This window comes from Emys orbicularis, chromosome 4, assembly GCF_028017835.1.
Source record: "Emys orbicularis isolate rEmyOrb1 chromosome 4, rEmyOrb1.hap1, whole genome shotgun sequence".
Taxonomy (NCBI): domain Eukaryota; kingdom Metazoa; phylum Chordata; order Testudines; family Emydidae; genus Emys; species Emys orbicularis.
The window spans coordinates 33,632,206-33,656,754 of NC_088686.1; the positions used below are offsets into that span (position 1 = coordinate 33,632,206).

At 43.4% G+C, this 24,549-nt stretch overlaps 1 protein-coding gene across 1 annotated transcript in view; it reads right to left on the reverse strand.

Annotated features, from left to right (window-relative positions):
* Positions 1 to 1,347: 1,347 nt before the first annotated feature.
* The window catches only part of TDP1 (tyrosyl-DNA phosphodiesterase 1), a 112,825-nt gene continuing 89,623 nt past the window's right edge, over positions 1,348 to 24,549 (reverse strand). The window contains exon 16 of the mRNA XM_065403143.1: positions 1,348 to 1,461. Coding sequence (XP_065259215.1) covers positions 1,388 to 1,461 — 74 coding nt within the window. The 3' untranslated portion in view covers positions 1,348 to 1,387. The remainder of the gene's footprint in view (positions 1,462 to 24,549) is intronic.

Sequence of the window (24,549 nt, forward strand, 5' to 3'; positions counted from 1 at the left end):
AAACTTATGTCCCCTCTCATTCTTCTCTTTTCCAGACTAAACAAACCCAATTTTTTCAGTCTTCCCTCATAGGTCACGTTTTCTAGACCTTTAATCATTTTTGTTGCTCTGCTCTAGACTTTCTCCAATTTGTCCACATCTTTCCTGAAACGTGGCGTCCAGAACTGGACACAATACTCCAGCTGAGGTCTAATCAGTGCAGAGTAGAGAGGAAAAATTACTTCTTATGTCTTGCTTATTAGACTACTGCTAATACATCCCAGAATGACATTGAGACTAATGAAGGAGAAGCAAGACAACAGAAAGGGCAAGGACAGGAGTAACAATTTACAGGTTACTCAGAGGGCTGGTACTTGGCATGCCTTAGCAAAGAGGATAAGGTTTTCTGGTTTATTTGTTTTCACTAAATGGATGCCTTAACTTGGTTAATTTTATGTAGGTGTCACAGCAGAAGTGACTATTATGAAGGGACTTGAATGTGGGGGGAGGGCTTATGTAGCAGCTCTTCTTTTGGATCTGCAGAAAAGGGAACATTAAATTATTACTGCTTAAAGCAGCATTACTCCCCTGGGCACTCTGCAACATCCTCCTCCAAAAGGGATCACAAAGACTAAATGACAGAACTGGAATAGTTATCCTGACAGATTTGGTTGGGATATGGCGGGGGTTGTACAGGAAGAATTGCACTGTACTGTTGGGCTTTTAGACTGGAATAGCAATTGCAGAGCAGCTCTGATGCATGTGACCTCATTGCCTCATGTAGCTCCCTGGCACTCAAGTCCAGCTACTTGCACTGAGTGTTTTGGACAGGATTTGGGCTTTGGAGAAGGAAAAAATGGGGAGGAAATGAATTCAACTCTGTTAAGCTCTCACAGGAGAGGACAGTAATTACCAAAGACGTTGGTTTCATATTGATGAAAAATGTAACAAAATTTCCTTTTATTCACTTTCTAATTTCAAAATATACATACAAATCTCTTACTATGGTCAAGAGGGGCCCGAAAACAGTCCAAAAGAATACTAACAGATTTGAATATATTCTGGCTAAAAACAGTGGGAACCTTGAACATAAGCTTACACTGTCATTTTAACACCTTCCAAAATGCAATGGCCACTACAATAAGAAGAGTATATAAAATGGTAGTTTAAAATTACAGTGTTATATTTTTGGGAGGTCTATAAAGATCAATATAGCTACATATTCTCCAAGGATTCTCCCTTCCTCTCCTCTCCAAAACAATTCCTCAATATTATTGACATATGACATAAGAAGAAGCTAGTTATCCAGTGCACAACTCCACATCTGAAAATCAGAAATAATTAGTCTCACAGCTATGGTAGGAGGCTCAGTGTCAGATGCTGAAATCTCACAGTGGGTTTGAAGCTTTTATGATGGAACCCACATGTTTCCATGTGTATCAGGTGCTTTGGTATAAGGAATATTCCAAATCCATGGGCGATCTGCAAAATAAAACAAGCAAAAATAAATACATAAGTAAAAAATAAAAATATGCTTATGACTTATATACCTGGCCCCAGTGAAGTCAATGGCAAAAGAAAACAAAAACAAAAACAAAAAACGGGGGAAGGATAGCTCAGTGGTTTGAGCATTGGCCTGCTAAACCCAGGGTTGTGAGTTCAATCCTTGAGGGTGCCACTTAGGGATCGAGGACAAAATCAGTACTTGGTCCTGCTAGTGAAGGCAGGGGGCTGGACTCGATGACCTTTCAAGGTCCCTTCCAGTTCTAGGAGATAGGATATCTCCATTAATTTAAAAATTTAAAATTTAAATTTAACTACCATTGACTTTATTGTGGTTCATCCCAATTGGAAGTTCAACTTACTGATAAAATTTACTGAGCTATTGCTAACAGTGAGATACAAAGACACATTTTAAAAGGCCGTTGTTTTTCCCCATGGGTTGTTCTTTTAAATGTGGATATTGCAACCTGACAATTGTCCATTAACTATGATGGAGAGTACATTTAATACAGATCTTACAAACATTTTGATATTGCAAAATTTGCTTTGGTCCATCCAGTGAAAATCAGGTACACCTCTACCTCGATATAACGCGACCAATATAACACGAATTCGGATATAACGCGGTAAAGCAGTGCTCTGGGGGAGGGGGGGGGGGAGAGCGGCGGGTCTGCGCACTCCGGTGGATCAAAGCAAGTTCAATATAACGCAGTTTCACCTATAACGTGGTAAGATTTTTTGGCTCCTGAGGACAGCGTTATATCGAGGCGGAGGTGTATTGCGCAGATATTTTGATCCTACAGCAGCATAAAAGGAAGATTTCAGCATGGAGATATCAATATTTTTCACTGGGGCAGCCATGATTATATTGGGTAGAGAAGATGTTGTCAAGAGATCTGAGAGTGGACCTGCATGACATGAATGCCTGAGTTCATGACTCACCTCTGCTAATATTAAAACTTTGTATGTCCATCAGCAAGTCACACAGAGTCTTACAGTCACTCCCTATGCTTCCAAAAATAGAGGTGCCAAACCTATCAGAACCCACCCTCGCAGGAGGGAGGAAAGTGAAGTGATAGAAAGGAGAGACGTGGGCGTGCTGGCTCTTCAACATGCTCCTCTCTTTCTCTCCAATTCTCCAAAATTCACACTTATCCACTATATCAAGTCTATGCCTGAAAACCCTGCATAGGGCCGTAACTAGTGTGGAGTGAGCGGGGCAGACACCCAGGGTGCAGAACTGCCAGGGGTGCAAAAATGGGGCAGCGCGCAGGATCGGGCCCAGCAGTGTCATCCCCCCCACTGCAGGATCGGGCGCAGGCGGAGTCCAGGATGCTCAGACCCCCCCGCTCCCAGCAGGACTGCTGGCCTAGTGACCCCCCAGGAGCAGGCTCTACGGCACTAGGACTCTGGCACGGTGGCAGGCGGGAAGGGCACTGAGTGCTAATTGGCTCCTATGAGCACACTCATTGCTCAGTAACATCTGCTGAAGTTGCTGCCCTTGCTGGGGATTAAAAAAGTTAAAGGGGGGCAAATCGGGGAGGGATGGGCAGGGTCTGAGCAGGGGGCAGAAACTGACTGCGTGTGAGGGGGTGTCAAACAGCTGGAGGCAGGGGCAGGAGAGGGGCCAAGGAGCAAAACTGGAGGGTGGGGATAGGAGCCGGGGTCAGCCCAGGGGTGAGGCGCTGCCAGATGGAGGCAGACAGCAAAGCCCCAGCACAGGGGGGGGCCGAGGGAGTAAACAGTTACCCCAATGGGATGAGCCACCTGCCCTGATTGCTGAGGGGCTTCCATGCTTAGGAGGAAGTGTTCAGACAAGAAAAATGAAGAAGTCCTGGGCTGCTTATGATTTACAGTTAGGAGAAACAACAGTAGAAACAAAGAAAGTAAACACTGCACAAGTAGCCACACTCAGTAAGGGGTAAAACACACCCTGCTCCCTCCTGGACTGTGTTTTCCTGTTACTGTGACCTACCATTCTTGTTGCTGCCCCAATCGTTACTACAGAGAACAAAATAAGGAGTCTCCCTTTGACCCATTGTTATAATGCTCCATTAACGGCCAGCAAGGTGCACTCACACATCAGGGAATTGACACCGTCAGGGCAGACTGGCCCAGAATGCTAACCACATCTTGGCTTTTCTTTTAAAAGGCCTCTAATTTTGGGCTAAGGACAATTTTCAGTTGTGCCCAGACAGATAAAAATACAGGCCATTCACTGTACAGGTGAAGAGACCAATAGGGAAATCTACATTGGGTGCAGATCTGGTTTGGGGCTGCTGGTGAGATATGCACCGGCAAAGAAGCATGTCTACTGTGACCTGTGCTTGTAGCATTCTGGGCTGTGACCCAGCCAGTCTGTTCCTGACACCCTTCTCTATGAGACCGGGGCATCACCTCGATATGTTCATCTAGCCATTTTAACTATGGTATTGGCACTGTCTCACACTGAAGCACAGCATAATATGATTTCACAATCACCACAGCTATATACTTTCTTCTGTCTCCACACATAGGTGTCAAGGGCCTCATCTGGCCAGAAGTCAAACATAGAACCATAGGGTCAGAAGGGACTGCAAGGGTCATTTAGTCTTCCTGCCAAGATGAGTCATGCCTCTTATCAGCTGTCACAACATAGCTTTCCCAACTGAATGATACTTCTCATACTGGCCATATACAAACAAGCCATGCTGTTATAATTAAAAGGGGCATAACTGCAATTTGCTTGGCAGGATTCAGCCTGAGAAATGATCAGGTATAAGCCAACCATAATATTGTAGCAGGAAGCAAACAATAATCAATACTCTTCTTAGAAAAATAAAATCACAATGCAAAAGGTAAAAACCAGAAATCTTACAACCTCCCCCTGCCCCACCCAAAATGGCTGTTTCCCTCTTATAAAAGCCAGAGAAAGAGTGGCTTCTGCTTATACAGAGTCAGATGCTATGTTGGTAATTCAATTTCTAGATAATCCACTTCCACGATAAATTCATTCTTTGCTTACTCTTGAGTCCCGAGTCCCACTTATTCTCCGCTGTGTCATTGAGAGAGGTGGCTGTTTATTCTAGCCAGTCTCACTGTGGGATGATGTAAAACGACCATCGCTTTTTTTTTTTTTAGAAACAGAAATGCAATTTTATGTCTTTCTGAATATGTTTCATGCCATTAAGTCAGTGCAGTATCCATATTTATGTTACCATTATTTTCAGTCAATTTTTTTTAGTACCTATCAATGAGTTTACTTAAAGGGTATACAGGAGGATACTATAGGGATGTTAAAGGACTGTGTGAAAATTAATGTGGCACTTAAAAGAATCATATAATAGCTTTTATTGTCTATGCAAAAATAAATGCATTATCATTACACTATAATATCCTGACTCATATCATCTTAAAAAAAAACAGTGAGGGGAGCAAATATGCTTGCTTGCCCAGCGTGCTAAAATGCCTAGTTACAACTCTGACCCAGCACTACTTCAGTGTTAAGAATAAAATAGCTGTTCCACACCACCTTGTTGCCTTCCATATGCTGCCTCCCATCAGCCTTACTATGCAATAGAAACGTTGAGGCACATTGTAGTGAAACACTGGTACCTTAACAGTTATCACAAGAGCGACTGCAGAGTAGACCTAGGCCTGAACCAAGCTCCCTGCAACTATTTTGCTGGGACTGTCCCCTATACTTTGGGAATTACTGGTATAGCTCTTCATACTCTTGATGCTTCCTTTCCTTTCTTTCATGCTTTGATTAGAAATGAATCAGTGAGCAACACTGACACTAAAAATATCATTGGCAGCTAAGTTAGCAGCCATAAAGATGAATGGGGCTGTGCTCACCTCAACTTTATTGTTCAAGGCTCTCTGCAATTCAGACAGATGATACTGCATCAGTTACAACTGGATCATGTTTGGAAGGTTCTCTCCACAACTGTAACAGGCTATCCCTGAAAGCTGAGACTCTAGAGAACAAAGGATACATCTTTGGGAAATGCTATATTATAAAGTGATAACATGAGCTGACAATAATATGTGTTAAGTTTGCTGTAAATTGCTACTTATTATTTTACTAACACGATACATTGTATTATATGTCAAAAACCTGCAGAAACCTTTTGGAAACCTCATGTTCTCATGAAGCACGACAGATGGTGGTACAGAATGTACAGCCAAGAAGAGAAAAGATACAAAACAATGGAGTTTGCTTCAGAAAGAATGAAATACAAAATATAATTACTGTATCTCTGTGGTCCTCTTTCCATTGCACCAGACCCTTGTAAAACTATGAGTGAGTAAATAGGGAGCACAACTGAATAATAGTTGATCTTATTTCCTGCTGATTTATAAACAAGCAAGTTATCAGAGTGAACATCCAAATTCTCATTCCATAGAATGTTAAAATACTTCTCTATCTGCTTTGCTAATTAATTCAATTCAACTTCTCTCATACCCAAATGCATACCTTAACTCTCTCACATTGCATTTCTTTGTGAAAAAGAGAAGGCGAAGGGGATGGCTTAATCATCTAAGCATCAGGTTTGGAACACCCAGAATCACTGAATCCAAAGGTTCCAGTGCCCACTGGTTCTATTGAGCTGTGATCCTGCCATGCTTGGTATAATTAATTTTAAGCAGTTTGCAGGTGTCTGTTTTTTAATTTATTGGGGTTTGGGGGGTAGGAGAGAAGACCTTAAAAACCAAGATCCTTCCTGTTCTTTGGGATAATAAAGATGCTGTGGTGCTTTTCAGGTTTGACCTAAAATCCTTGGCCAAAATTTACCCTCAGCCTATTATTGTGTGGATTGCAGGCTATCTGGCTGTTATCCTCCACTCAGAGATAGCTGTATTTCAGTGGTGCTGTATGTATAGTCAAAGCATTTTGTGATCCTTCTGGAAGAATAGTGCTGTACAAGTTTAAAATACTGTTTAAATAAGTTATCTATTTCTACTGTCAATTATATGGTTATGAGAGGCTCTCTTTTCCCTGTTGATTAAATAATTATCTTAAAATGTTTTCCCTAAAGAATTTGTTAATTCAAAGGAATTAAGCACATCAGCCTCTGTGACTGTGCCATGAATCAAATATTTTTTCCATTTATTCTGAAAATTACTCTAATTATTGGAAGCATTAAAAAAATCTCTTTTCTCCAAAGCATCAGACTTGCTCATTCTCATTATACGAGCAACTACTCAAGCTGTTCATCAAAAATGTATCATTAATACATAGCACATTAGTCAACTGGATTGTGCAATGTACTTTACAATGTTCCATTTACCTTATACTTCAGCATAAATGACGCAGTCAGCAGAGTCACTGGCCATTATCACCCAGCTGGTCATTAACCCCAATTAAGCATTCAGCATCACCGTTGTGACTTATAATAGAAATTCTATAAAATGGTATTCAGTTTTACAAAAGGTTTCAGAGTAGCAGCCGTGTTAGTCTGTATCCGCAAAAAGAACAGGAGTACTTGTGGCACCTTAGAGACTAACCAATTTATTTGAGCATAAGCTTTCGTGGGCTACAGCCCACTTCTTCAGATGCATAGAATGGAACATATATTGAGGAGATATATACACACACATACAGAGAGCATGAACAGGTGGGAGTTGTCTTACCAACTCTGAGAGGCCAATTAAGTAAGAGAAAAAACTTTTGAAGTGATAATCAAGATAGCCCAGTACAGACAGTTTGATAAGAAGTGTGAGAATACTTACATGGGGAGATAGATTCAATGTTTGTAATGGCTCAGCCATTCCCAGTCTCTATTCAAGCCTAAATTGATTGTATCTAGTTTGCATATCAATTCAAGTTCAGCAGTTTCTCATTGGTGGAGGGGTTGGTTGTGGTGGGTTTTTTTGTTTTTAAAGTTTTCGGTTTGGTGAGTGTGACAGGAAATACTCCAATCTTAAACTGTTTTAAATTATCCCTGTATTTTGTTTCTTTGTTTTTACCTGAAGTAAATGTTCCTCCCTTTCTAGCTAGGTAGGTAAATTAATATGGTACAAAATTCTGCTGTTGGCAAATACCTGCACTTGTAGAGCTGTTCTTATACAAAATGCTTTCCCAGTCAGTTTCACACTCTCCTAGTGCAGGGTCTTGGGGGATGCACATGTCCAGGAACAGCACAGATGTTATCTTCAGCTGTTGCTGGGAGAAGGAGACAGTTTCCTCTCCATTTCATGGGAGTCCTCCCACAAACAATGAAAAATAATACCTTTTCTGCTCCTACACCAGCCCTCCCCAATGACTGCACTAGCAAAGGACAAAATTGACCAGGACCATGTATTTCACATTGCTTCTGTGGGTGCTACTGGGGGAATGCTTTCTGAACTAGCATAGGTACAATTATAGGAAGGAGGAAAGCAGGGACATTAAAAAATGCAAGGGATATGGAAGGAGAAAAGAGAAAATGAAAAATGGAGAAGGAAAATGGATGGGGGGGGGGGGCGGAAAGAAGAGGGTATAAAATGGCTACTCCCACAAGCAATTGATTAGCTATATAGCGAGATACATGACACACACATGCATACTACCTAAGGGTCTCGTTTTGTATATAGATTAGTTTATATAAACTAGACCCTGGTAGCCTGTTGCTTGTGACAGGTTTCCCTGTATTCTGAAAGACAGAGCCCTCTGTCATTATGATCTCACTTGGAAGAGTGTGTTTTGCAGCTTAGTCTCCAGAGGATCCCAAGTGTAGTCAGACACTGCAATATAGTTTCTTCTCACAACCTGGTTCATGTTAGAGTTTGAATGAAGATATCAGTCATGGCTCATTAACAAGAAATATCATTAACAAACCTATGTCAATGTATAGCCTACTTCTATATTGGTAAAATATAAAACTATGTTTAAACATCTGGGTGAACTTTCTTAGCTTGCCTTTAAAGACTTGTCATGCAACTATTTCTCCACAAGTTGTGCTAATATGCAGCAGTAAAATCTGGCTAGATTCAGAAATTGTATAATAAAATAATACTTTGCACTTGCATCAGGCCTTCCACCCAAGTAGCTGAAAGACATTTAGGAACATGTATTAGGGCACACACTGCCCTTCTGAGATACTGTAGGTGAGAATTATCACACATTTTATGATGAGTCACAGAGAAATCAAGTGACCGGCCCACGATAAAAGAAGCATTTTGTGGCAGAGCCAAGAATTCCACCTAGGCACCTGATTATCTTCTCATTTGTATTAGTGTAAATTAGGAATAAGTCCACTGGAATGACAGACATTACACTGGGTTAAAATATGTGTGATAGGGGAATCAAGGCCTAGGTCTCCTGAATCCAGTCCTATACCTTAACTACAAGATAATTCTCTGTCCTTAAGTGAGGCTAACTAGTACTGGTGAAAGAGCATCTTTCCTCATTGGGGAGAAACAGAAATCTTGTTATATGAAGAATAAACAATTTTTTTCCCCAAGAAGCAAGACTTATGTTTTTCCCCAATTTGTTTAAACCTATGTGTTCAGAGCTGATTTAATAATGGTTGTATTCAATGATACTACACTTTGTCTACAGAATTATGAGAGGGTGAAGGTGAGATATGACAAAAAGTTTGCAACTGAAGTTACATTTTAAAAATAAAACATCTGGCATCCATCTGAAAGTATCCTAAGAGAATCAAGCATCAATAATGTCACTAGGAGAATGGATGAAAAAAAAATATAACAGCCGATTGTTTATGTGTACATCTCCCAGATTGAGTTAGGCTATATCATTTTTTTTTTATGTTCAGGGAGATCTTTGCCTACATTAATTATCTGAGTTTTGAATGGATGACTCTCAAAGTGGTACCATCATGTAGAACTTCATATGCTGTATATGCTGTAATAACATGTCCTTTTGTTGTTTAAATGGCCTATTGGTTAAAAAAACAACACATGTAGTTATGTGAGAGACTAATACCTGGAAAGATGACAGGTGAACTGTTCATGTTATTAAAGCAGTAGCAATGTCTACAATATGAATTCCTTTTGTAAACTCCATAATAAGTGTGTTTGGCACAAGTGTATGGAAACTAGCGATAAACTTGTCAACATCAACTGTTGCCCACAAAAGGAGTTCAGTACTGTTAAAAATAGCTACTTATCTCCAAAGAGTTGGCAAATAAGCTTTAGTCACATACACATCTGTAAATTAGGTGCTAAGAACTAATGACAGCCACTTCATACAGCAAGAACAACATTATTGGAGTAAATAAAGGCAACAGTAAAATAAATTTCCAGATTTCAAATAAAACTGTTACTTAACTTTACAGTAATTTTTGTTCTTCGACACATGCTGTGCACGTATACATTCCACTGTAGGTGTATGTGCGCCCAATGCACTTGACGCCAAGACTTCTGCCAGCAGTACCACTAACAGCTCATGCACCCCTGTTCTCCTCATGTACTAAGCTGAGGGAATACAAGGGGCATGGTCACTGCCTCCATCTTCATTCCTTTGCATCACTGTCTATAAATGCCCAAAGTAGCAGGGAAGGTGGGAGGATTTTTCTCCTTTGAGTTATAGTGTGAATATATGTCCCACTGCAGGTGACTCACTAGCTAGTTCCCTTACAAATGGCAGGATTTTGGGGTTACTTAAATAGAGACTGCAGCACTGAGATTTACCAAAGTTGGTGTCATCTCAGGAAGCATGAATAATGGCATAGTGTCTGGAGATGGTTTGTACAGACCACCACATTGCTGCTTTGCAGATATACGCTATAGAAATGTTGCTCAGGAAAGCTGATGAAGTGGACTGAGGCCTGGAGGAGTGGGCTGTTATCCTTGGTGGAGGAGAAACTTTAGTCAGATTATAGCAAAGCTTATTGGAGTCAGAAAACAATGTGAAATGAACTGAAATAGAGGTTTCAAGGGGGAACCTATTAAATGGGATAACACCAAATTTAGATCCATGAAGGTACCAGGTCGGATAATACCAAGACCTTTTAGAAATCTGGAGACCAAGGGATGAGAAAAGACAGAAAACCCATCCATTGGAGGGTGTATTGCTGAGATGGAAGCCAGGTGGAATCTCATTGAACTAACAGACGGGTCAGAGGATTTCAAATGCAATAGGTAGTCCAGTATGTGTCTAGCCTCAGTATGATTTCATTATAACTTGTAGGATTCTGGCCAAATTTAAAACCTTTTCATTTTGCTGCATAGGTGGTTCTGGTGGAATCCTTCCTGATGCTCACCAAGATGGCCTTGAGAACGTGGGAGCATAAATGTCTTGTGAGAACTCAACCAGGAATCATCAGGTGGAGTGATTAGAGGTTGGGATGCAGATACCTGTCCTGGTTTTGAGACGGAGGTACACTAGGGGTAAAGTTATGAACAGCTGATGTAGGTCTGTGAACCAATACTGTCTTCCCAAGCCGATGACATGAGACTTAAGGTTGCCTTGGCCCTCTTCAGTTCCTGAGCACTCTGAATGAGAGGGACAGGAGGGAACACACACAACAGATGATTCAACCAGGGAAAGAGAAAGGCATTTGTCACGGAGGCCAGGCAGTGGCTTGCACTGGAGCAAAACCTCCTGCATTTGCTATTGAGCATGGTTGCAAATAAATATATTATCAGGTACCTCCACTGGGGTGAAAGATCTAGAGGAGAATGTCTTTCCTAATTGTTCACTCATGGTGGTCATAGAATCATAGAATATCAGGGTTGGAAGGGACCTCAGGAGGTCATCTAGTCCAACCCCCTGCTAAAAGCAGGACCAATTCCCAACTAAATCATCCCAGCCAGGGCTTTGTCAAGCCGGGCCTTAAAAACCTCCAAGGAAGGAGATTCCACCACCTCCCTAGGTAAAGCATTCCAGTGCTTCACCACCCTCCTAGTGAAATAGTGTTTCCTAATATCCAACCTAGACCTCCCCCACTGCAACTTGAGACCATTGCTCCTTGTTCTGTCATCTGCCACCACTGAGAACAGCCGAGCTCCATCCTCTTTGGAACCCCCTTTCAGGTAGTTGAAAGCAGCTATCAAATCCCCCCTCATTCTTCTCTTCTGGAGACTAAACAATCCCAGTTCCCTCAGCCTCTCCTCATAAGTCATGTGCTCCAGACCCCTAATCATTTTTGTTGCCCTCCGCTGGACTCTTTCCAATATTTCCACATCCTTCTTGTAGTGTGGGGCCCAAAACTGGACACAGTACTCCAGATGAGGCCTCACCAATGTCGCATAAAGGGGAATGATCACGTCCCTTGATCTGCTGGCAATGCCCCTACTTATACAGCCCAAAATGCCATTAGCCTTCTTGGCAACAAGAGCACACTGTTGACTCATATCCAGCTTCTCGTCCACTGTGACCCCTAGGTCCTTCTCTGCAGAACTGCTACCTAGCCATTCGGTCCCTAGTCTGTATCAGTGCATAGGATTCTTCCGCCCTAAGTGCAGGACTCTGCACTTGTCCTTGTTGAACCTCATCAGGTTTCTTTTGGCCCAATCCTCCAATTTGTCTAGGTCCCTCTGTATCTGATCCCTACCCTCCAGCGTATCTACCACTCCTCCCAGTTTAGTGTCATCTGCAAACTTGCTGAGAGTGCAGTCCACACCATCCTCCAGATCATTAATAAAGATATTAAACAAAACTGGCTCCAGGACCGACCCTTGGGGCACTCCGCTTGAAACCGGCTGCCAACTAGACATGGAGCCATTGATCACTACCTGTTGAGCCCGACGATCTAGCCAGCTTTCTATCCACCTTACAGTCCATTCATCTAGCCCATACTACTTTAACTTGGCGGCAAGAATACTGTGGGAGACCGTATCAAAAGCTTTGCTAAAGTCAAGGAATAACACATCCACTGCTTTCCCCTCATCCACAGAGCCAGTTATCTCCTCATAGAAGGCAATTAAGTTAGTCAGGCACGACTTCCCCTTGGTGAATCCATGCTGACTGTTCCTGATCACTTTCCTCTCCTCTAAGTGTTTCATAATTGATTCCTTGAGGACCTGCTCCATGATTTTTCCAGGGACTGAGGTGAGGCTGACTGGCCTGTAGTTCCCCGGATCCTCCTTCTTCCCTTTTTTAAAGATGGGCACTACATTAGCCTTTTTCCAGTCATCCGGGACCTCCCCCGATCGCCATGAGTTTTCAAAGATGATGGCCAATGGCTCCGCAATCAAATCCGCCAACTCCTTTAGCACCCTCGGATGCAGCGCATCCGGCCCCATGGATTTGTGCTCATCCAGTTTTTCTAAATAGTCCCGAACCACTTCTTTCTCCACGGAGGGCTGGTCACCTCCTCCCCATACTGTGCTGCCCAGTCCAGCAGTCTGGGAGCTGACCTTGTTTGTGAAGACAGAGGCAAAAAAAGCATTGAGTACATTAGCTTTTTCCACATCCTCTGTCACTAGGTTGCCTCCCTCATTCAGTAAGGGGCCCACACTTTGCTTGACTTTCTTCTTGTTGCTAACATACCTGAAGAAACCCTTCTTGCTACTCCTAACATCTCTTGCTAGCTGCAACTCCAAGTGCAATTTGGCCTTCCTGATTTCACTCTTGCATGCCTGAGCGATATTTTTATACTCCTCCCTGGTCATTTGTCCAATCTTCCACTTCTTGTAAGCTTCTTTTTTGCGTTTAAGGTGAGCAAGGATTTCACTGTTAAGCCAAGCTGGTCGCCTGCCATATTTACTATTCTTTCTACACGTCGGGATGGTTTGTTCCTGCAACCGCAATAAGGATTCTTTAAAATACAGCCAGCTCTCCTGGAGCCCTTTGCCCTTCATGTTATTCTCCCAGGGGATCCTGCCCATCTGTTCCCTGAGGGAGTCAAAGTCTGCTTTTCTGAAGTCCAGGGTCCGTATTCTGCTGCTCTCCTTTCTTCCTTGTGTCAGGATCCTGAACTCGACCATCTCATGGTCACTGCCTCCCAGGTTCCCATCCACTTTTGCTTCCCCTACTAATTCTTCCCTGTTTGTGAGCAGCAGGTCAAGAAAAGCTCTGCCCCTAGTTGGTTCCTCCAGCACTTGCACCAGGAAATTGTCCCCTACACTTTCCAAAAACTTCCTGGATTTTCTGTGCACCGCTGTATTGCTCTCCCAGCAGATATCAGGGTGATTAAAGTCTCCCATAAGAACCAGGGCCTGCGATCTAGCAACTTCTGTTAGTTGCTGGAAGAACGCCTCGTCCACCTCATCCCCCTGGTCTGGTGGTCTATAGCAGACTCCGACCACGACATCCTACCACGAGAAAGTCCCTGCCTAGGGTGTCAAACTGTCTGGAGTGGCTCGGAAGCATGGGTACCAATCTCAGGGCAGACTTAAAACCAGGGCACAAACCCCAAACAGGTTGTGAATTCTATACTGAGATTTCACCAACCAACAAGTGTGAACTTCTCAAGCACTATAACAGCCTTAACATGGAGTCACAGACAGTCCCCTTGGGTACTCCAGTCTATCTTGCCACCCAGGCAAACTTGCCTTTGTGATAGATGGTTCCTTACACCAAAAATCACAACAATATTCAGGTTACACCCAATCCCAAAGGACCAATAATTTACCCCCAGTCAATTGCACCTTAGATCCAAAGACTACCTTGTAGCCAATCCTATAATAGTGAATAAATCTTTAGTTAATTTAAGAAAAAGAAATTAGAGTTACTTATAAGGTTAAAGCAGGTAAACATACACAAACTAGTTACAGTCTTAGGTTAAAGGGTGATAGAGGCTTCTATAATAAGCAAGCTCTGTAAGTCCTGCAGGCCAAGCAGCTGGGGATCCTTTGCTTATGCTTAGAAATCTTGCCCTTCCAAAGTCCAAGCATACAGTTCCAGTTTCTTCTTGTCAGGGATTTTTATTCCCTTCCCCCAGAATTCAAGCTGATGGGACAATTTCACATGGATGACATCTTCATGGGTGTTGAGGTGAGTAATTAAAGTCTTTGTTCTTTGACGTTTCACAATGGCTCATTTGGTTACAATGGTCCTTCTTGGTGGGCAGGACCTAACATCTTCTGTAGGAAGCCAGCATTTTACAATTGCTGACCTGTTTGCATCATAAACTTCTGTAATTGTGTAAGTAATCAAACATGCACTATAACCTTATGACATAGGGTACAGATGTTTTTAGTGAGATTACTAGATGCAGCATCCTATAAGCATTTCATAAAGTCAGAACACTAAACACATTCTTATAAACTTAAGATCTATTTTAATAATGCTAAACACACAGCTGAGTCTGACTGGTTTCCAGTTATGTACTAGTCAGTGTTCAGTTGAGGTCTAGGAGCCTTGGCATAAGCTGGTACCTGGTCTGCCAGCATCACAATGGGAATTTGTGATAGTGTTCTTCAACCCTGGAAGGTGAAAAGCTTTTAACAAGATATTGTTCCTTAAACAGAGATTCCAGCGGTGGATCACTTCTTGCCACTGTGGAGGCAATCTTGTACCTCCCTGCCTGTTCAGGTAAAACATAACAGTAGTGTTGTCTGTGAGGACTTGAATCACCTGATTCCTGATGGTGGACATAAGCATCTTGCAGGCCTGATGAATAGCTCAGTGATTCAGCACATTTATATGGAGTGAAACCTCCTGAGATGGCCAAAAAGCCTGTTCCTGAAATTATCAAGATGCTCCCCCTACCTTTGGTGGATGTGTCTGTTATGAGAGTCATAGCCAGTTCTGGTTATAGAAAGGGAATCCCTCTGCATACATTTAGAGAGGGTCTAACCACCACTCGAGGGACTGAAGCACTCTTGCAGGTATGCTAATCAGCATGTCCAGTGGATGCCTGCTCAGTCAATATAACAAGGCCTGCAGAGCAGACATCTGAAGTGAATTCTAGCATGATGAGTCACGTACATGTACGAGGCCCCACGGCGCAGTAGTTGTAGGTAGAAGTGAACTGTTCTCTCCAGACTGGACTTGAGAGAGAGAGCAAGAGAGACACTATGGACTGAAATCTGTCCATAGGGAGGTAAGCCATGGCAGTTGTGTCTAGGTCCAATCCTATGAAGGTTATTTGTTGTGTTGGTTGTAATGTCAGTTTGTCCATATTTAGTTTCAAGTCTAGACAACAGATGTCTGATGACGAGGGTGCTGGTTTTGATATGGGTTCTTGATCTTCCATGAACTAGCCAATTGTCCAGGTAAGGAAATAGGAGGTGCAGATGTGCTGCTACCACTGTCATGCACTTGGTGAACATTCTTGGGACTGACGATAACCTGAAGGGAAGCATCGTAGACTGGTACTGGTTGTTGCCTGCTATGAACTGACGTATTGCCACATGAAAGTACATGTCCTACAAAGCGACAGCAGCATACCAATTTCCAGGAAAGGGATAACGGAAGCAGGGGTGACCATATTGACCTTGTAAAAAGCAACAGAGGGTCCTGTGGCACCTTTAAGACTAACAGAAGTATTGGGAGCATAAGCTTTCGTGGGTAAGAACCTCACTTCTTCAGATGCAAGTAATGGAAATCTCCAGAGGCAGGTATAAATCAGTAGGGAGATAACGAGGTTAGTTCAATCAGGGAGGGTGAGGTGCTCTGCTAGCAGTTGAGGTGTGAACACCAAGGGAGGAGAAACTGCTTCTGTAGTTGGATAGCCATTCACAGTCTTTGTTTAATCCTGATCTGATGGTGTCAAATTTGCAAATGAACTGGAGCTCAGCAGTTTCTCTTTGGAGTCTGGTCCTGAAGTTTTTTTGCTGTAAGATGGCTACCTTTACATCTGCTATTGTGTGGCCAGGGAGGTTGAAGTGTTCTCCTACAGGTTTTTGTATATTGCCATTCCTGATATCTGACTTGTGTCCATTTATCCTCTTGCGTAGTGACTGTCCAGTTTGGCCAATGTACATAGCAGAGGGGCATTGCTGGCATATGATGGCATATATAACATTGGTGGACGTGCAGGTGAATGAGCCGGTGATGTTGTAGCTGATCTGGTTAGGTCCTGTGATGGTGTTGCTGGTGTAGATATGTGGGCAGAGTTGGCATCGAGGTTTGTTGCATGGGTTGGTTCCTGAGTTAGAGTTGTTATGGTGCGGTGCGTGGTTGCTGGTGAGAATATGCTTAAGGTTGGCGGGTTGTCTGTGGGCGAGGACTGGCCTGCCTCCCAAGGTCTGTGAAAGTGAGGGATCATTGTCCAGGATGGGTTGCAGATCACTGATGATGCGTTGGAAACGTTTAAGCTGAGGACTGTAGGTGATGGCCAGTGGAGTTCTGTTGGTTTCTTTTTGGGGCCTGTCTTGTAGCAGGAGGCTTCTGGGTACACGTCTGGCTCTGTTGATTTGTTTCTTTATTTCCTTGTGTGGGTATCGTAGTTTTGAGAATGCTTGGTGAAGATCTTGTAGGTGTTGGTCTCTGTCTGAGGGGTTGGAGCAGATGCGATTGTACCTCAGTGCTTGGCTGTAGACGATGGATCGTGTGGTGTGTCTGGGGTGGAAGCTGGAGGCATGAAGGTAGGCGTAGCGGTCGGTGGGTTTTCGGTATAGGGTGGTGTTAACGTGGCCATCGCTTATTTGTACAGTGGTGTCTAGGAAGTGGACTTCCCGTGTAGATTGGTCTAGGCTGAGGTTGATGGTGGGGTGGAAGCTGTTGAAATCATGGTGGAATTCTTCCAGGGTCTCCTTCCCATGGGTCCAGATGATGAAGATGTCATCAATGTAGCGTAGGTAGAGAAGGGGCGTGAGTGGACGAGAGCTGAGGAAGCGTTGTTCCAGGTCAGCCATAAAAATGTTGGCATATTGTGGGGCCATGCGGGTGCCCATAGCAGTGCCACTGGTCTGGAGGTATATATTGTCACCAAATTTGAAATAATTGTGCGTGAGGATAAAGTCACAGAGCTCAGCAGTAAGTTGTGCTGTGTCATCATCAGGGATACTGTTCCTGACAGCTTGTATTCCATCTGTGTGTGGGATGTTTGTGTAGAGAGCCTCTACATCCATGGTGGCTAGGATGGTGTTTTCTGGGAGGTCACCAATGCATTGTAGTTTTCTCAGGAAATCTGTGGTGTCACGGAGATAGCTGGGAGTGCTGGTGGCGTAGGGTCTGAGTAGGGAGTCCACATATCCAGACAGTCCTTCAGTGAGAGTGCCAATGCCCGAGATGATGGGGCGTCCAGGATTTCCAGGTTTGTGGATCTTGGGTAGTAGATAGAATAACCCCGGTCGGGGCTCTAAGGGTATGTTGATTTGTTCCTGTGTTAGTGTAGGGAGTGTCCTGAGTAGATGGTGCAGTTTCTTAGTGTATTCCTCAGTGGGATCTGAGGAAAGTGGCCTGTAGAATTTGGTATTGGAGAGTTGTCTGGCAGCCTCCTTCTGGTAGTCAGACCTGTTCATGATGACATATTGAGCTTGATTTTCTTGGTGAATTGGTTCAGTTTTCTTAGATCTAGAATGGGATGTAGGTGATCTGTCTTTTTGGGAATTGGGAAAAACTGGGAATAAAAACCTTTCCCTCTGTGTTGGTAAGGAAATATTCCTCTATCACTCCCAATTCCAAAAGAGATCATGCTTCCGAAGCAATATGGTCTTGTGAGATGGGTCTCTGAAAAGGAACAGGGAACGTGGGTTGGCAAAGGGGAAGGAGGCAAATTGGACATCCCTCCTTTACTGTACTGAGCACCTATTTGTTCAATGTAATCTCTTTCCAACCATTGCAAAAGAGATACACATGCAAGGGAGGGAGATGAGATATGGTTGGTATGCTGTCCATCCTGTCAGAATGGCTGCTTGGAAGCTGAAGTCTGACAAGAACGGATTGCTGTGGATAATACTGTCTGGCGACATCTAGGAGGTCCAGGCCTTCTATTGAAGCTGTCCTGGAACCTCTGCTGATAAGAGGTTCTGTAGTATGACAGATTTAAACTGTTTCCTCTTTGTTACTGGGGTGGAGACCCTCCAGTGAATGAAGAGTCACACAGGAGTCTTTTGAAGTGTGAATGGCATCATCAGTTTTCTGGGGAAATAGTTTTAACACACTGAAGGATAAAACTTCCGTTGTAAAAATACACCTCTCTTAGGATGCCAGAGGTCTGCAGCCAAGAGGAGTGTCTCATCGAGATGGCTGTAGCCACAGAGCATGAGGCAGCGTCAGCAGCATCAATAGCCACTTGAAGCAATGTTCAGGCAGTGAGGTGCCTTTCAGGGATTATGGCTGAGAACTGTTCTCTCTACTCCTCAAGTAATTTGTTTGCAGATTTGAAAATTGCTGACTAATTAATAAGTGTGTATTTAGACAACAGAGCCTGGTAATTAGAAACCCTCATTTGAAGGCTGGTGGTAGTATAAGCCTTCCTGCCATATAAATCCAGTCTTTTAAAACTTGTCTTTTGGAGTGGCTCTAGGGCAGGGGTGGGCAAACTATGGCCCGTGGGCCACATCCGGCCCGCCACCCACTTTAATCCAGCCATTGAGCTCCTGCTGGGGAGCGGGGTCTGGGGCTTGCCCCGCTCCGGCGCTCCAGCCAGAGAGCAGGGTCAAGGGCCACTCTGCGCGGCTCCCGGAAGCAGCGGCATATCCCCCCTCTGGCTCCTATGCGTAGGGGCAGCCAGGGTTCTCCACTCCGCATGCTGCCCCCGCCCCAAGCGCCGCCCCTGTAGCTCCCATTGGCCGCGATTCCCGGCCAATGGGAGCTGCAGGGGTGGCACCTGCGGACAGGGCAGCGCGCAGCAGAGCCGTCTGGCCATGTCTCTGCGTAGGAGCTGGAGGGGGGACTTGCTGCTGCTTCTGGGAGCCAACTAAGGTAAGCGCCGCCTGGAGCCTGCACCCCTGAGCCAACACCCCGCGCCCCAACCCCCGCCCTGATCCCCCTCATGCCCTCCGAACCCCTCAGTCCCAGCCTGGGGCACCGTCCTGCACACCAAACCCCTCGGTCCCAGCCCCACCCCAGAACCCATACCCCCAGCCAGAGCCCTCACTCAAACCCAATTTCATGAGCATTCATGGCCCACCATACAATTTCAATACCCAGATGTGGCCCTCGGGCCAAAAAGTTTGCCCACCCCTGCACTAGGGTGAGCCTGCCTGGAATGCTCATTAGCTGCCGTAGTCACAAGGGAGTCTGGGATCGGTGGGTAAAGAAACAGTCAAAATCTTGCTGAGGAACCTGCTAGTGTCTGTCTATCCATTTGGCAGTGGGTGGAATAGAGGCTGGCATCTGCCAGAGGGTTTGGGCCAATTCCAGCAACGCTTCAGTAATGGAAAGGGCAGGGCCAGAGGTCTGTAAGATGTTCAAGAGCTTGTGTGGGTTATCTTGTACAAGTGTGGGTAATGGTGGCAAGGCCCCAACATTGGAGAGAAAAGACATCTGTCTTTCCAGGTGCAGATGAGAAAAATGTGGTCTTGGTACAGCTGCTACCTGGTTCAGCTATTTCTTACCCAAGCCCCAAGTTCATCTAGGCAGTGAGCAATTCATTTCACTCATCTGGCTAGTCAGATGTGATGGAGGCAGAGCTAGCTGTCAACAACCTTCCTAGCCATCTCACAAACACAGGGAACAGAAGAGGTTACGCTACAGATCACGGTGACACCCTGCAACAGATGGAGCTCTTGGGGCAGAGGAACAATTGCCTACAGCCATCCTTTGCATTCTCTCAGAAAGAGAACAAATCCATTCAAGAACAGTTCCATCCACAAATGAACCAAGCCGATTTTCAGATAACAGTGGTGTGACAAAGTATAAAGCAGCATAGAGCACACAAGCGTCTTAAAATTAAAGGTCAACCAAGGTCTAGGTTACCTCTCTTTCTCTCACCTCCCTCCTGCCCCAGTGCTAGTCAACTCCATATCCATTGTTTGGTAGCAATTTTGAAATTGAAGAATTGCCACCATTTTTATGCTTGTTTTCTCAACAAAAAGAAACTCCATGTAATTGGAGCACTTGGTATTAAAATATTCTTGATCAGGCTCCACTGGTGGGTTCCTATAGAGTTCCTACCTCAACTTAAAGCCACTCCATTGTTGCAAAGCACAATGGAGCACAGGCAAGAGCAATACCATCCTGCCTTCCCTTGAAGGGAATCCTCCCAGGGATCCTGGATAGCAAAAGGTGGTATAATTTACACTACCCTGCACCAGCTTTGGAAAACCTAACTTCCATTCCATTCAAGAGTGAGCAAAAGACATACTGAAATACAGCTGAAAGCTAAGGGAAAGCAACAGAAATATTTTAAATTTGCTATGTGCCATACAAAAATGTACTCATTCATTATTGCTATATCAGTGTCCTCTTAAACACATTAACACAATTCTCAGTGAACAAAGCAACATCTCAATCCATGATTATTCAGTCAGAGTGGGATAATGAATCTCTGTGGGAGGTAAAATAATAAGAAACAAAATAGTTATCTGTCTCATGTGAATCTGGCAATCTGTACTATTTAGAAAGCCTTGAAAAAGAAGGGAAAAAAAGACATAGCCAGGACAGATCAGTTTCTAAGCATTCTGGAAGTCATCTGATCTGTCTGAATTTGGGATTTACATTGAAATCCATTATGTGAAAGAGCCCAGAAGCCTCAGATAGTCAGGTTTTCCCTGTGAGTCTAGAAGTCTGTTGAGTCTATCTATAATGAAGTATCAGGCACATTTTTCAGATTCAGTGATCAAGTTAAGAATTATACAGAATTTTGCTATAATCACTTGTATCATCCCTGATGCATGGTGAAATAGTTTTAAAAAAGAAAACAGGGACCAAACTGCCTTATTGCTATTGATTTTAATTGGCTTTAAGGGGAGCTGGATCAAGCCCAAATATTACTGTAGATGGAATCAGATTGCTATGGGACTCATCTGCTGAAGCGCTTTTCACTACACATAGTGGAAGTGGTCCACAGCTCCCACAAGTTAACAGCATTGTTATTAAACTGGAGTCTAGGTTCTATTTGTTGAGTTGTCTGAGGTTTGACCTATATACTAGATGAAGATACTCCAACAGGCTGTAGTTTTCCTGAACTACTTTTTCTTGGGTAGGATGTTCTTGCAGACTCTTTATTAAACTGATCCTTTCACATTGGTTTTTATGATATGAGGGGTCCAGATGTCTGGACCACTTTGCATGTGTCTGGTCCAAGACCTGAATTTGTACTAATATGAAAGAATGTATTTTCTTCTGTATATCAACCTTCTAACAGCAATCTTATATGGGAGCCATATGGCCATGCTTCTGACTGTTTACCATGTGTTCAATATTTCCTTCAGTTCTCTCATCTTCTGTTATTGATGGGGATTTTTCTGGTTATATGAAAGTGCCTTGTATGGTCTTTGGCTTCTCCATGACTGGAGAATCTGTCCGTTTAGGAAAATCCCCTTGAGCCTTTTTGTCTCCAGGAGTAGGAATCCAGTCAATATAGTATCTTTAGAGGAAGATTTCATTTGAATGGATCCCTATTTACCCAATCACATCCCCTCAGAGTTAGGGAGTGGAGGTAACAGTCTCAATAACTGATTTTTTTTGGTGATGTTTCCATCCCATCATATAAATATTCTTTGGGCATCTATTCCAATAAGAATTTAAGGAGCTCTCTACTTCCTGCCCATCAAGGAACTGACATGGAATGTTCTTGGAGTGGACAGAGGAAAGAGAAGGCCACACTGAGGCACTGGTAGTTGGTCTAAGAATGAGATTGGCTTGCCTCTGCCTCCAAAGACCAAACATCTTTCAGAGGTGAGTTCTGGCCCATCTCATGCTAAATAGCTGAGAAACAAGAATAGGAATCCAGTCAAACTAGTATTCTTTAAAGAAACAGAAATCACAGTGTACAGAGGTATAAGGGCAAGAGTCCTTTTGGCATTGATTATGTTTTAAAATATATTTTGATTAAATATAATGCCACTGAAAGGGTAGGTAAAATGGCAGAATAGTAGTTGGAAGAGGAGGGAGAGAGAGGGAGAAATCTTAATTAAGTAGGTAGGAATTTTTATAGAGGAGGAAAATAAATCTAGTAGGTTTATGATTAAACATATTTCTGGATTTTAAATTCGAATCTTTGTTTTAAAATGACAAATCTGAACACCACATTTCAAGGAAATCTTTAGAAAGGCATTGCTTGAATGAATTAGTTTATATACTGGGTGTCAGTTAAGTCCTTGGCATCAGCAACTAGATTTCCCCAAGCACATCATCAACTGGCTGCAAATAAGAGTTTAATTTGTTTGCATGTGTAGGCATGTGCAGTTCCTACTGGAACTTCAGTTAGTATTTGCCATTTAATGATTTATTAGAAAAGATTAGATTTAATTAATGGTAAACATCATACAATAAAATAAATGCTACACCTTTCAGTTAGTAATTTACCGTTATATTGAAAGAGGAACAGATTTAGTAGTATTTACTACTACTATGGACAATATGCTGTATACTACTCTTAGATACAATGTTAGTGATATGGCAACATCTGCATTTCTATTTTAAGTCTGTATTGTCACCAGGGAAATTGAAATGGCACTTAAGAACATATCTGAGTATGTGGGGAAAATGAAGTCCTGAAGAGCTCTTTAATACAGCAGACCAACCCTTTTTCCTTTTAGCTTTTCCCAGCACATTATACAAACAGGGTGACATGCTCTATAACCCTGTATGTCTTAGGATGATGGGCTCAAACCTACTCTCACTGAAGTCAATGGCAAAACTTCCATTGATTTAATGGGAGCAGGATCAAATTTGATGTGATCACAGTTTTGTGGATGATTAACACTGCAGTGGATGTGAATTAAAACAGGCAAGTCAAGACAACAAGGTTGGGAGGAGAATATGACTATTAAGGAATCCACCACTGCATTTCTGAGGGTCTCCTGAAAGATTTCAAGAAGCTCAGGATAACTGTGTGCATTATAATTTTTTTAAGTAGATATATTTCTATTAGTCTGAGGAATACTAGGAGCTGGTTTGTAAAAAAAAAAAAGTAATAATTTGGGGTCAAATAAATTGGCAGTCTCTCTAAGTGTGTAGGAACCAGCATTTGTATAGTCCACCATCGTGGCCCTCCCCAGTCGAATTTTCCCTAGACCCCGAGGTAGTAGTGGTGGGAAGGAAGGCACAGCTCAAGCGATCTGTTCAAGGCAGTAGGAGAGAATCGCTTCTGAAGTACTGTCCTTGAGCTCCCCTGGAGCAGTATATGTTGCATTTCCTCTTTGCCTGGGAAACAAACAATTCCCAAGTGAGGGTTCCCCACTGAGTGAAGATGCCATTTACCACTGAATCATGTAACTCTCGCTCACAATTGGTGATGAAATGCCTTCTGAGGTGTCTACCAGTGAATTCTGGGTGGTAAACTGTCAATAGAGTGATATGGTTCCGGATACACAAGTTCCTCCATCTATAGAAACAGTCAACTCATGGGATGGATCCTGCCCTGCTCAGCTTGTTTATGCTTACTTGGTTGTTATGGTTGTCTGACATTATCTGGGCATGCCGGGATTGTATGAATGGTGGGAATGCTTTGCAAGCTTCTGCTACTGCTCTCAGTTCCAAAAGATTTATGTGCATTCTGGCTGCCAAAGTAGACCAAGTGTCTTGCACTGTACGATTATCCATGTGGGCTCCCCAGCCTCTCAGGGAGGCATCTGTAATTATCGTTTTGTCAGGTGTGGGGGATAGAAAGGGAACTCCCATGCACATGTGTCCAGGGTTCCTCCACTATGTCAGTGAGGCCCTCATCTTACTGTGGATTGTCACTATGGTGTTCGTGCTGTGCTTATTCAACATATAATTTATTTGGAGCCAAGCTTGTAGGCAAGGAAGGTGGAGACTGGTGAATGGCATCACGTAAATATATAACACCATATGACCCAGGAGAGTGAGCTAGATCCAAACTGATATTCGAGGGCTGTGTAGAACTAAGTCTATCAGAGTGCTCACAGTGTGAAATCTGTCCTTGGGGAGGTAGAGGTTTCCCTTGATTGAATCTAGTGTCATTCATATAAATTCTGTGGTCTGCATCCAAGTACGGGTAGACTTCTCCATGTCTATGCATATTTCCACGGGTGGTAGAAGGTGGTGCAATACCTGCCAGTCAAAAGCCTGTCATCCAAGAATGGGAAGATGGTGAAGCTGCCTTGTCTGAGCTGAGCTGCGCTGCTACTACTGAGAACACTTTGTGAAGACTCTGGAAGCTGTAGCTAACC